This window comes from Pleurodeles waltl, chromosome 1_2 (genome assembly GCF_031143425.1).
Source record: "Pleurodeles waltl isolate 20211129_DDA chromosome 1_2, aPleWal1.hap1.20221129, whole genome shotgun sequence".
NCBI classification, from domain to species: Eukaryota; Metazoa; Chordata; class Amphibia; order Caudata; family Salamandridae; genus Pleurodeles; species Pleurodeles waltl.
The window spans coordinates 1,024,058,757-1,024,073,223 of record NC_090437.1 but is presented as its reverse complement, the minus strand read 5'-3'; the positions used below and the strand labels follow the sequence as shown (position 1 = coordinate 1,024,073,223).

Below are 14,467 nucleotides of genomic sequence, written 5' to 3'. Positions count from 1 at the left end.
GATCAAGACCAACCACCTCCGTTGCATACTCCTCAACACCCGCTCAGCACGCAAGCACGCCATCGAAGTCTGGGACCTGCTTGACTCCACCTCCCCGGCATGACCTTTCTAACCGAAACTTGGTGGCACGACTCCTCCGCACCCGACATCGCCATAGCCATCCCGAACGGACACAAACGCGCGCCGAGACCGCACCAACAGCACCGGAGGAGGCATAGCCGTCGTCCACAAAGCCACCCTCGAAGTCAAAACCACCCTGGACGACTCCTTCAGCGCCGCCAAACTCCTTCACTTCCAAGTCTGCACCGACCCCAACACCACGCTCAGAGGAACACTCCTCTATAGACCCCCAGGACCCAGGGCACCTTTCAGCAACACCATCGCCGACCTGGCCAGCACCCACGCACTCGCCTCCACGGACTACATCCTCCTCGGGGACCTGAACTTTCACCTCGAAAACAACAATGACACCAACTCCACCACCCTGACCGAAAACCTAGCCAACCTCGGCTTCACACAGCTCGTCAACACACCCACCCACACAGCCGGTCACACCCTTGACCTCACCTCCTCCACAAGCATCCACGTCACCTTCAACCATACCACCGAACTCTACTGGACCAACCACCACTGCATCCACTTCACCTTCAAGAAACAGACAGAACACCACCTCACCGAACAACCACCCCGCTGACGATGGGGCAAAGTCACCGAACTTCAACTAACCAACTCCCTAGCCCAGAAACCGCCCGTCAACCCCACCGACCCAGACATTGCCGCACACAACCTCAAGCTATGGATCAACGACTGCGCCGACCGCCTTGCTCCACTCAGAAAACCCTCCAACAACCACATCAACAAAAAAGCCACCTGGTTCACCGATGACCTCCAACCCTCCAAACGCCACTGACGAAAACTCAAGCAAATATGGCTACTCGAATGCACTCCAGACAACCACATGGCACTCAAGAAAGCTACACGCAAACACCACCAACTCATCAGGCTAGCAAAAAGATCCTCCTTCAAAACCCGCCTAGAAAACAACGCCCACGACTGCAAAGAACTTTTCAGCATCGTAAAAGAACTCTCCAACCCAAACACCACCGTCAACGACATCACCCCCTCCCAAGAACTATGCAACGCCCTAGCAACTGCCTTCCACCGAAAAATCACAGACATCCACGACAGCTTCAACTCCCCTCACACTCCGGACGCTCCTACCCCACCCACCACGAACTCCACCCGCTCCAGCCGACTGACTTCCTGGACCAGCATCAGCGACAACGAAACCCGCAAGACCATGAACTCCATCCACTCCGGATCACCATCAGACCCCTGCCCACACCACATGTTTAACAAAGCAGACACAGCCATCGCACCACACCTACGGAAATCCATCAACATCTCCTTCGAAACTGCAAGATTCCCGGAAAGCTGGAAACACGCCAAAATCAACGCCCTTCTCAAGAAACCAAAGGCGGACCCCAAGGACCTGAAAAACTTCTGGCCCATCTCTCTGCTCCCTTTCCCGGCAAAGGTCATCGAGAAAATCGTCAACACTCAGTACCTCGAATACAACAACATCCTCGACCCCTCCCAGTCCGGCTTCAGACGCAACCACAGCACCGAAACCGCCCTCCTCGCCGGCACAGACGACATCAGAAGCCACCTCGACAATGGAGAAACATCAGCCCTCATCCTCCTAGACCGATCAGCCGCCTTTGACACCGTCTGTCACCACACCCTAAAATCCCACCTCCACGCAGCAGGATTCCAGGACCATGCCCTCGAATGGACCGCATCCTTCCTCGCCGGCAGAACCCAAAGAGTCCGCATCCCCCCATACCAATCCAAAGCCTTAAACATCATCTGCGGCGTACCGCAGAGCTTATCCCTCAGCCCGACGCTGTTCAACATCTACATGGCCCCCCTCGCACAAGTGGCCCGTCAGCACAACCTCAACATCATCTCCTACGCCGACGACACCCAACTCATCCTCTCCCTCACCAAGGACCCGCACAGCGCCAAACCAACCTCCACGAGGAACTAAAAGCCATCGCCGACTGGATGAGAGACAGCCGGCTAAAACTGAACTTGGACAAAACAGAGGTCCTCATCCTTAGGCGCACCCCCTCCGCCTGGGACAAATCATTGTGGCCGACCACGCTGGGTCCCCCACCAACACCCACCGACAGCGCACGAAACCAATGCTTCACCCTCGACTCCTCACTCTCCATGTCAAAGCAGGTCAGCGCCATCTCCTCCTCCTGCTACAACACCCTCTGCATGCTTGGCAGAGTTTACAAATGGATCCCAACAGAAACAAGAAAAACAGTAACCCAGGCCCTCGTCAGCAGCAGACTCGACTATGGCAAAGCCCTCTACACCGGTATCCCATCCAAACTCCTACAACGCCTCCAACGCATCCAAAACGCCTCCGCCCGACTCATCCTCAACATCCCTCGCCACTGCCACATCACCCCCCACCTAAGAGACCTTCACTGGCTCCCCATCAACAAGAGGATCACCTTCAAGCTCCTCACCCACGCACACAATGCACTCCACAACACCGTACCAACATACCTGAACAACAGACTCAGCTTCTACACCCCCACCCGGCATCTCCGCTCCACCAAACTCGCCCTCGCCTCCATCACCCACATCCGGCGCAAATCTTCCGGCGGCAGATCATTCTCGTACCTCGCCGCTAAGACCTGGAACACCCTCCTGTCGGATCTACGACAGACCCAGGACCTTCTCTCCTTCAGAAAACTCCTCAAGACATGGCTCTTGGAGCAGTAGCAGCACCCCCCCAGCCCCAGTGCCTTGAAACCTTCACAGGTATGTAGCGCGTTTTACAAATTTTCTGATTGATTGATTGATTTACGACCTCCAGGTGTGGTCAGATACATCCACATATATAGGCTTGCTACCAGAGGATGGCAAACTGGAAGCTAAGAAAATTCTCCAGGAAGGAGAACAGATTTCTGCAGAAATCATTGATTGTACCATCGATGTATCGACAACTGGATTCAGACAGCTTGCTGGTGTAGCGGTTCTCCACAGACATGTCTGATTGAAGTCCACTTTCTTCTGACCACAGATAAAAAGTAAAATATTGGTCGTGCCATTGTTTTGAAAACACTTGGATGAGGTCTGGCAGTCCATCAAGGCTGACACGGATACAGCAACATCTCTTGGGAAGTTGCAATGCAGGAAGCAGCCCTTTCGCGGGGCTAGAGAAAGAGGAGTTTATTAATTTAGAGGCGGTTATCAGCCCTACAGACATCAATTTCAATCAGGCCAGACAATTTACCATCACACAATATGCACAACAGCAGCAGTATAGATGTCCACCAGCTATGGCATATAAGCACTCCACAAGAGAGAATCTGCCTGCCCGCTGCAGAGATTCAACTAGAAAGCAATGACCAAACAAAGGTACAGACTACCCTCCCCTCTCCTACAACCCGAATTGGAGGTCGCATAACAAACTGTTTCCATCAATGGTCCATAATACCATGAGACAAGTGAGTTCTAGATGTGATCTCCAGAGGACACATCCTGGAATTCATCCATAAATCTCCAAACACCCTTCCATCAGGACTATCCCCCTGCATTTAACACAACTCCTCAAAGAGATATCCAGCATGCTAAAAAAAGGGACAATAAAAGTTGTTCCAGTGCTTCAGAAGGGTCTGGTGTTTTACTCCTGTTTCTTTCCAGTAAAGAAACCTTTTGGACCTTGTCGTCCCATTCTAGACCTGCGAAGATTAAACAAGTTTCTAAAGAAACAATAATTTTGAATGGTAACACCTCAGGATAAATTACACCTCTTAAACAGCAGAGACCATATGATGTCACTGCACCTCCAAAACGCATATTTCCACATCTCAATATATTCAAAACATCGCAAATTTCTCTGCTTCAAGGTAGCCAGTACCCACCTACAATTTAAGGTCCTACCATTTGGACTAAAGTCAGCCCCCAGAATATTTACCAAGATGCTTGCCTCGGTAGCAGCTCATCTGAGACAACAGGGAATCCAAGTCTTTCCATACTTGGACGACTGGCTCATAAAAGCTTCAGCGCACCAACAAGCAGCCACGGACATGTCCATCTGCCTCTCACTATTCAAAAACCTCGGCCTCATGATCAACTATCAAAAATCACATTTTCAGCCCACACCAAGGTTGACCTTGGAGGCTGTTCTAGGTACGATACAAAACAAGGCATTTCCCTCCCAAGACAGACAGTTGAATATTCGTCAATTAGCTCACAAGCCCTCTACAAAAAAAGTACATTTCAGTACGGACGGTACAAGTCATTCATGGGAATGATTACTTCCTGCATTCCTGTTGTCCAAAATTGCCGACTACAGATGCGTCTGCTTCAGGAAGAACCGCACAAACAATGGCTACAGGCACACGGTTCATTTGAGGACCGCATTCACATAACATCAGTAATGAAAACAGCCATGTTTTGGTGGACACATCAATCAAATCTATCCAAGGGGCTCTCATATCTGCAACAAATTCCCATATTTATCAAAATGACAGATGCTTCACTTGACGGTTGGGGTACCCACCTCCAAGATTTGCAAATCAGTGGCAAATGGAGTCCAACAGAAATAAAACTTCACATCAGTCAACTAGAGCTAAAAGCTATTGAGCTAGATAGAGCTAAGATAGAGCAAGCAGCAGTCCTCATACTCTCCGACAATACCACCAGTATGCTCTGTCTCAACAAACAAGCAGGGATGCGATCACTAGCACTATCTCATGAAGCGCAGCACATTTTTACCACATCAAATCTCTTTCAAAGCAGAACATGTTCCAGGAGTGTCCAAACTCCTGGCAGACTCGCTAAGCAGAACAAGCATTCCGTATCACAAGTGGGAGCTAGAAAAACAAGTTCTTCTAACTCTTTCACAGATGGCGCACGCCGAACTTCGATCTATTTGCCATGAAGTATAACAAAAAAAGCCTATTCCATGCAGGATGGCATCCCCAAAAAGGATCATAGGGGAATGCGTTTTCCATGAGATGGTCAGGATTGTATGCTTACGCTTGTCCCCTGATTCCATTGATCCCCAAGGTGCTCAACAAATTGAAGTGAGATCATTGCCAGCTCCTCCTCATAGCCCTCAAGTGGCCCAGACAATTCTGGTTCACACAGCTCCTTCTCCTATCAGAGCAACCGCATGTCCAGCTCAAACCAATGCCAGAGTTGCTGACACATGAGCCAGGGCCAGATCAGGCATCCGGACCCAACATTGCTACACTTATCAGCCTGTCTCCTACATTCAATGAGTCCTCCGTGTTAGACATTCCGTCAGAATGCAGACAAATACTTGCCAGCATGAGAATCAAAACATATACATTTAAATGGAAAGGTTTCTGCCTCTGGTGTGTAAATTCTAATATTCACCCTCTCATTTCGTCGCCAGAGCAGATACTGCCATATATGCTTCATTTGGCGAAATCTGGATTAGCTCATTCGTCCATAAGAGTATACCTGGTTGCAATTTCCAGGTTCAGATGTTCCAATGATGCACCTTCTTTATGGTCTAGTCGCATAGTGAAAAAATTCTTCAAGTGTCTTTGTAGAGTTTTCACTCCTGTATGAAAGACTCCACCATTGTGGTACCTCAGTGTAATATTAGGACAGCTCATGAAACCATCATTTTAGCCCATTCACAAAGCAGCATTAAAATACCTTACTTGGAAGACATCACTCTTAGTGGCTCTAACGTCTGCCAAAAGAGTAAGTGGCATTCATGCCTTTACCATCAAAGAACCTTTTCTTCATTTCCCATCAAACTGCGTTACACTTCCTGATTTTATCCAAAGGTTCCATTGAACTTTCATCTGAACGAACCAGTGGTCCTGCAAACATTTTTCCCAAACCTGTAATCAGTTGCAAAAAAATCACTACATTCTGTAGATGTGAAGAGATGTCTGAAATTGTATTTACACAGGACCTTTCAGATCTGAAAAGCAGACCAACTGTTTATAGCATGTGGTGGTGTCAGGAGAGGTTTTCCAATATCCAAACAGACCATTGCCAGATCGATTAGAATAGGTATACAATTTTGGCAATCACAAGCTGGGACACCATTACAGGACAAGGTTAATACCCATTCCACCAAGGCTGTTTCCACGTATACAGTTCTTTTTGCTGGGGTACTTATCCAGCATATCTTCCGTGCAGCAACATGGTCCAGCAGACACACATTTACAAAGCATTATTGTCTGGACGAGGCGCATAAGACTTATGCGGCAATTAGACAGGTAGTGCTAAGACATCTGTTTCATTAAGGTGAGCCTCTCTCTTTTTTCCCACCATCTGCTAAATATATGCTACAATAACATAATATCAATAGTATTATCATAATTTAATAATTTAATAATAATAATTATTATTACTATGATTACTATTATAATTTTGAGTATTCTTGTTATTCTGATTCAAGTGTGTTACTTAAAAAAAAAAAAGACATAGGTAGGCTTTGGCAGTGCTGTCCATTGCCTTTATGGCCTATGGTAGTTCACCTTCTGTTTTGTTATGATATCATGAGACTCCCACTTCGACGACGGGGATGATTCAAGCATGTGAATCTATTAAAGATACCAATACTGGAGAACCACAGTTACAGGTAAGTAACTAAGGGCCAGATGTAGCAAAGACATTGCAACTCGCAAACGGCGAAAATCGCCGTTTGCGGGTCACAAATGCGTCTTTGCTATGTTGAAATGCATTTTGCGAGTCGGAACCGACTCGCAAAATGCATTTCCGAGTCGCAAATAGGAAGGGGTGTTCCCTTCCTATTTGCGAGTCGCAATGGTATGCATTTTCATTTGCGACCGCGATTGCGGTCGCAAATGAAAGCGCAGTTACCATCCACTTGAAGTGGATGGTAACCCAGGCGCAAACGGGAAGGGGTCCCCATGGGACCCCTTCCCCTTTGTGTCTGGCACAAAAAAGAATTTTTCAGAGCAGGCATTGGTCCAATGGACCACTACCTGCCCTGAAAAATACCGAAACAAAAGGTTTCGTTTTTTTTTCAAAGTGCAGCTCGTTTTCCTTTAAGGAAAACGGGTTGCACTTTGAAAAAAAAAAACTCCTTTATTTAATAGCAGTCACGGACATGGTGGTCTGCTGTTCCCAGCAGGCCACCATCCCCGTGAGTGCCCTGAATCGCTATGGGGTCGCAAATTGCGACCCACCTCATTAATATTAATGAGGTGGGTCTTTGCGACCCCATAGCGACTCGCAGAAGGTGTCTGAGACAACTTTCTGCATTCCAAATTGCGAGTTGCAATTTGCGAGTCGCTGGGACTCGCAAATTGCAACTCGCAATTTGGAATTTTGCTACATCTGGCCCTAATTTTCTTCTCTAACCTACAAAGTGCTACACTATAGCACACCTAGCTTCCTAGAGGATGTCCTGATTATCTCATGAGTAAGAGCTCTCTCATTCCGGAAATGCCGAAATTCAAGTTGTCTGTTGACTTAAAACAATTTTTTTCAGGTTTTGTCCCTGTTGCATGGAACTCGCTCTGTCTTCAACTTAGAATAGCACAGAACATCTTGCCTTTGAGAAAAGAACTAAAGTCGCCTATTTAGATTCTATCCAGAAGGCCCAAGCACCATTATCCCCCAAAATAGCTCTAGTATGGCACCCTCTCCATTTCCCCCACCAGAACTGTAGGAACTGTTAATTCCTACATATATATAATTCCTAATTTGACCAAATAAGTGTTGTTTTAAGGTGAACAATTTGCAGATCTAGGGCCTAATATAAGTTTCCAATATGTTTGTGGCATTGAACAGCATGTTTCACCTCTTTAAGTACCCTCTTTCTTCATTCAGATGACCCTCCCTGACCCTGTAATCCTTTTCTTCACTCTTGTTTCCCTCCATACCCCCAGTTGCATCACTAAGGTCTTTGTTTTTCCCTCTTCGTAGTGCCTGGTAAAGTGACAAATGACCTGTTGCACTACTATACTTCTATGTGTATCGCTCATTGTTCTTTGAAAAGCGCCTTTAACCCATTCTGGTGGAAAGAGAGCTATATGAAACAGTTAACTAAATAAATACATTTAGCATTTGAAAGCTATAGCAAAGAATAATGCATATCTCCATAAAAGTGTTTTATTGGACATTAATTGTATCTTGAAGATTTTGATCTGGCCTCCGCCCTAAATCGGACATCCTCTGCTGGTAAATGGTTTTCAGTATTCAAGATACTGGCATGCCGATCAATGGCTTCCATATCTAGTAAAAGTTGCATCCATAAATGCGCCCATTCCGCTCCTACTTGGATAATTAGTACCTGTGCTATGTGGTATTTACAAATATCAACATCAATAAATAACCATACATAAAAATGCATTTCCAGCCAGGAATATTAGTAGCTACTCCAAAAGCACAATTAGAATCAAAATATGTGTAACTCTTCAAGGTATAATTCCAGTCCCTCTACATATATATCTTTCTGTGACAAAAGGGAATTTTAGGTAAAAACAATACCCATTCTATTTGCCACAATCAACAATCCTGTACCAGCTGTAATCAGTAGACAACCTAGGATTAGAATTAAAGGATATATTTAAAGGTTAGACACAGAATGTTCTGACATAGTTAGCGTCAATAGTTTCAAACATTTCAAATCGTTAATAAACATACACACTTTAAAAATAATTTACTTGTATTGTTAGTTCAGTAGGTGTATTGTTATGACTGCTAGAGGTTCATTTTTGGGATGCCACAGTGCCAGAGACCTGGTCCTGTTAGGTCCAGTTCCTGTTAGGTCCAGGTCGACTAGTGTTGGCATGACTTCTTGCATCTTGAATGATTTTTGCAATTTTTACATCTGTATTAAGTAGCAGAATTGGTCTGTAAGAGGATCAGTCAAAAGCAATTTTGTTGGGCCTCCATACGAGGGAGACTGTGCTCTCTGATAATGTGGGTGTAATGTGTTCCTCTCTGATTATCGCTTGGAGGACTCTGTATAGAACCAGAAGCAGTTGGGCTCTAAACATTTTATATACAGAGGCCATACAGCCATTTGGACTTGACACTTTATATGTCTGGAGGTTCTTAATGGTCCTAAGGATCTCCTGTTTTGTGATTGGTTCCTCTAACTTAGTCCTATCACTGCCAATACGTTAGGCAAGTTCACCCCTGCAAATCAATCCTTTCTAATTGCGGCAGGTGTGGCTGCCTTAGCATATCAATGGTTAAAGAAATCGCAGAAGCATTCCTCTTTTCCTGTTTTTACCATGTGGATAGCACCCTTTGAGTCTTTAATTTTGTTTTTGTATTTATTGTTATTGCTCCCTACAGGCACACCCCTCTGTAGTTTCAACACTTCAGTTTTTTATTTCTGTGATATAAGCAGATCTGTTTGGCCCTTAACAAGCTTCACTGACTTATTGCTTCCTTAGGAGAAATGTCGATTGAGCTTAGCCAAGTATTGGGATTCGGTCCCTCCAAAAAGTCATCTTTCACCATATATGCTGTGACTGTGCTTGTTTATGTGCCTCCTTTGCTAACTTGAGGACCCCTTTCAATTTCACCAGCAGAGACTGATTTATCCTCTTCGATTGTGCTTCCTTGGCGATAAAGTATCCCCTCAGGACCTCTTTGAGTGTCCTGTATTGTGGTTAGGTCTACCCTCCCATTATCAATTGCAGGCATGTAGTCTGCGATGCAGACATGTAGTCATGTTCTCTATAACAACTGAATATTTAAATAGGGCACCATTGAGGTTTGAGCCTTGAAGGCTGCAGGAGATCCTCACCTTTGATTACACACAAAAAGCAGCCAAGATTTGATACCTTTACGGGACCTTTCTCCAACGACCTAATGTCCGTCAACAGCCTTTTGTCTATTAATAAGCAATCTAGGCAAGTATAGGTTTGCAGCGGAGTAGTGTGAAAAGTTGAGTTTTAGCAGATGGCTACACCTCCAACTGTCTATCAGTACTGTCTCCTCCAGCCATACTTTCCCTGTTGTAGAAATAGTTGCTGCCCCTCTATGTGTGTTGTGTTTTCTCGGTTTCAGTACCCATGTTGAAGTCGTCACTCAATGTAAGGGGGTCCACTGCTCTCTCAGCAATAACTTGTACCATCCCCCTCAGGTATGTTTCCTCTCCTTAGTTTGGCACGTAGATTGATGCTAAAGTCAAGTGGGTTCCCTGGTAGAGGCATCCTATTACCACCCATCAGCCTCCCTTACCTTTAGACTGCCCCTCTAAGCTAAACTCAAAATTCTGATGGTGTAATATCACTACCTCTGCGGTCTTCATGTTCTCTGATGAGAAGCAGTGAGTGGAATAATCTTGTGTCCTAGGGTGACGATGAGACTGCCACAGGAGATGAGTTCCCTGTAATAAACCTACAGCAGTAACCAGTTGGCTCAGTCCATGTAGGATCCCTTCACACTTTGTTGTGTTATCAAGCCCTCCCATCAGGCCCTCAGTATGTGTGGCTGTGGCACCTGAAAGGTGGAGCCCAGCCTAACTGTCTGTAAATCTCCTACAAAGTGTGTATTAGGCTCAGTGGAATGGGCAAGATCACACCCATGGTTGTTTTCTCCACCTTCAACAACCTCTTGAACTGATCTTTCCTGCCCTTAGTCAATCAAACTTTTTCTACCATCCCCCTTAAACGTGAGTTTCCTAACTGTCCACCCATTTATATAAACTTGATGCAGGGAATTCTTTTATTGCTAGCAGAAAAAAAGGTTCCCGCCATTGCCCTCCCCTGTTCCCCTTCTGCATCGTAACTCCATCTTCCAACTTGTCCAATTTCTCTGAAGTATTGTGTTCATCAGTCTTTCTTTGTGGCTGACCCTTCCTGGTGCTTGGCTTCAGTGACTTACTACAGTTCAGTTGCATCCACTGTTCCTAGTGTACTTCCACATTGTCACACACTCCACCAATTACTGTTTGCCATACCGGGCCTTTTTTAACCAGCAGATCTTTCCATTAGTCATATTCCAAGGAAGTCCTACTCGGTTCAATGCCCAGGTTATCACAGGCCTCAGAGGGGAACTTTGGGATCCATCATTTGTCCTTCCAGGTGAACAAGATGCAAAATGGAGACCCCCATCTATATCTTATTCCTTGCTTTCTCAGTAAGTTACTTACTGGTCTGAATGATCATCCTTTTACCAAAGTGATCGCCAAAAGTCCAGAAACCGTTGTAGCTATGTGCCATTGTAGGAGACCTTCCCTCTGCTACTCAAACTCTGCATTATATGTCCTATCTCAGCAAAGTAGTGTAGGCATGCATAGATGTCTGCGTTGGGGGGTGTTAATTGTTTGGGTGAGATTCCTGCTTTCTCCATGGTGCAGTTGAACAGAGCTTGTGTGGATTTTTAATGTCTTTCGCTTCCACTCTTTGCCCCTCTGATGCTGGCATTGTTCCTCCGGGATTTGTTTCAAGATCCTCATGCTTCTCTTCCAGCACCATAAATTGTTTACCTGGAGTCGGGATTCTTCCCCTGTATTCTTACAGTTCAAGGGATCTCTCATCCCTGGCTTTCTCAAGAGAGTCTATGCAGCCTTCTGGTTTGGTGACTTCTTTATTGAGCCTCCTTTAGGTCCTAAAACAGCTCCTATTCTATCTTTTATATCTTACAAGAATTGCTATATAAAGCTCTTGGTTACCATCCCACTGCCCTCTCGAAGCAATTCTCTATGTTTTCCACCATCTAAGTCTCTTTGCTCTACTTGGCAAGATGGCATCCCTGTTGTCATGGCTGGCGCTTGCTGAAATATATGCTTAATGTTCGTTTCTCTTCAATTTCTATTGCCTGCCATACCTTCTTTGCACAGATCCCTTGTGCAGTGAATTACATGTGAATTTACAATTGGGGTCCAATTGCAGCAACTGGAAGTTGTCTCTCTCAGTTACTTTGACCCACATCATATATGTTTCCTTCCCTATCTTCAGTTTTCAACCAATGCATCTGCTAGTAAATCTGTAGTTTAATGCCACCAACATGAAGGTCTGTTTGTGTCTCTATGTTATTGGGACTGCATTTGTGTACAGCTTGTCTCTGTTATAGATTGTCACCAGCTAGCGTGTGCCTTAAGCATGCCGAAGTGTCTCCTTGATTCCCTAGAGCTGCCTTATTGTGAGGAGGATTGTTCCTCACCACATTCTGTTACACATAAGGCTCCTGCTATGGGGATCACCCCCCCCAAGTACTTGTCTAGACAGGGTCTTGCCTCTTGCCTGATATGTCCTGAGGGGCACCAAGCCACAAAAGACTTCTCTTTCTTTTCCACTTGGTGTCTTTACTCTGCAGTTTCCACCCCTCCCCCATACCAAAACTCACAAGGTTGAACACCAGCCCTCAGCAGGTTTTCCTAGGACCTTGGGTTTGGTGCTTGTGACGTGCAGATGCATTAGTTACTGCCTTTTGTGCTGTGCTTAATGACCTGGGGGACGAGACCCCTAATGCCCCAGCTCTCCTCTCTCCTACCTTGTCACTGCAGCCTATTTGATGGGCCCCATTGTGAGTTGCACCTCCAGGGTGCCTCCTCCTCCTGACAGGCCTCAGTAAATGAATGAGAGTTCCCTCCCTGTGCTGTGGTGTTATGCCCACTGTTCCCCGCCTCAGCCATGATCTTCTGGAACCACGATATCTGCTGCACGCAGCATCTCTGCCCTCTGACTGCTTCGCATCCTCTTTTCAAGGATTCAGTCTTCGGTCCTGCCTTGGCCGCTGGGTCCTCCTCATGTACAAATTGCCTTCTGGGTCTCTTCAAAGCCCACTGTCTGTCATTTCCTAGGCACTGGAGGGCCTTATCTTTACGTCAGTAATCTTAACTAATCTTATGCATTCTCTTGGGGCTTCAAGGCTCGTATCTGGGGACTCAGTGGAGGATGAAGTGGGTGTTGCAGCAGTTAAGCGTCTGCTGCCATCTTGCACTCAAACTTTTTTGTCGTCACTGTCGGTATGAAATGTTGTTAAAAACTATTGCTCATCATATTATTGTGATGATTCTGGGTATCCCAAATTTTGTTGTGAACACTTTTTACACCGTTTTACACTGTATTACAATATTTGATAACCATTTAGACTCCATTTACTGGATATTCAGAACATTAAACCGAAATCTAGCATTTCAAATTCATGGGTTCAGAGTTATAGAAAAATGTGTTGCATGCACTTGAATGTTTATTCATATCTAACAACCCTGACTAACACTATAACGTTCCTTTTTAATAGGTGAATTTTTCTTGAAGAATTTAGTTGAAAAAAGAAAAACAAAAGCCATCTGAAAGTGAAAATCCACTCATCTTGGTGAACAATATTTGATTTTACAACCAGTTCAGCAGAGATGCTAGTTGACTGTTGTGCATCGTATGCTACCATTTGCAAAGCCAAGAAATCATATAAACCTCGAAGGACAGTTCAATCAGGATAAAACGTGAATGGTTTGACTATAACAAAATCGGTGACTTCACTCTTTTCAGGGTGAATACAACTTTAAGTCTGTATTTTATTTGGTTTCCCTTTTGGACAGTTTTTCAGACACAACTCTAATTGTGTGGTAATAGATATAGTATGTAATAAAACAGTTATTTGAAATGTTGCTATTTTATTATTTGAACTTTTACTATTTTATTATTGTCAGTTGATTTGTGGGTAACTTATTTCAAGTGTCTCCTATTTTGACCCGACTTTTTAACTGTAAATAGTTATCTGTAGTTATTATACGAAATAAAGGACGACAGTGCTGTCCAGTCATGGTCTCAGTAGGTAGATAAATAGCACATCAAAGTTGTCGGTTTGCTTCTGTTTATTTGTCCCAGCCCTCACTATACACTCATTGTATCTTTCTGAGGGAATGTGTCTCCCACTTTATTCACCTTGAGCTGAACTACTTCTAATTGCCCATTTACTCACTGTGATTGAGTGGCCACTTCCCATCACCTTTTCTAAGAAGAAGTTATTCCAGTGTCCACTGTCTCGCTTACCCTTAGACTTCTGTGGTGTCAGTCAGACCTGGGCAGATGGCCAACCAAGGTGGAGGAGGACTATTCGCCCTACTAAGAGATCCTCACCTTCCTGATGGATCTCTGTGCTGTGAATGGGGCAGACACAGTAGTGGTTTCCTTCAAAGGCACTAAAGCTTTGGTTAGTGGGCGCCTTGTTTAAACCAATCACTTGGTAAATCTTTTTGAAAAACAAATAAGCTCCCAATAGAAATTAATACAAAAATAAAGGCCCGACATGCAGGGAATTTTCTCTCTGCGCATGGAGGCCATTTTACATTGTCCTTCCCCATATCTGCCATGCCTTTTGTGGCAGACATGGGCAAGGAAAGTTAGTGACTTTCACTTTGCCTTCAATAGGCCAAGGCGACAATTAATGAGACATTACTGCCCTCAGGTTGATGGTGTTCCAGGTAAGAGGTCCACACTGACGGAGCCCTTAGCGG

General features: G+C 45.2%; 1 protein-coding gene across 1 annotated transcript in view; it reads left to right on the top strand.

Moving 5' to 3' along the window:
* The window catches only part of LIAS (lipoic acid synthetase), a 212,995-nt gene extending 199,381 nt beyond the window's left edge, over window positions 1–13,614 (top strand). The window contains exon 11 of the mRNA XM_069202039.1: window positions 13,252–13,614. Coding sequence (XP_069058140.1) covers window positions 13,252–13,304 — 53 coding nt within the window. The 3' untranslated portion in view covers window positions 13,305–13,614. The remainder of the gene's footprint in view (window positions 1–13,251) is intronic.
* The last annotated feature ends 853 nt before the right edge of the window (window positions 13,615–14,467 follow it).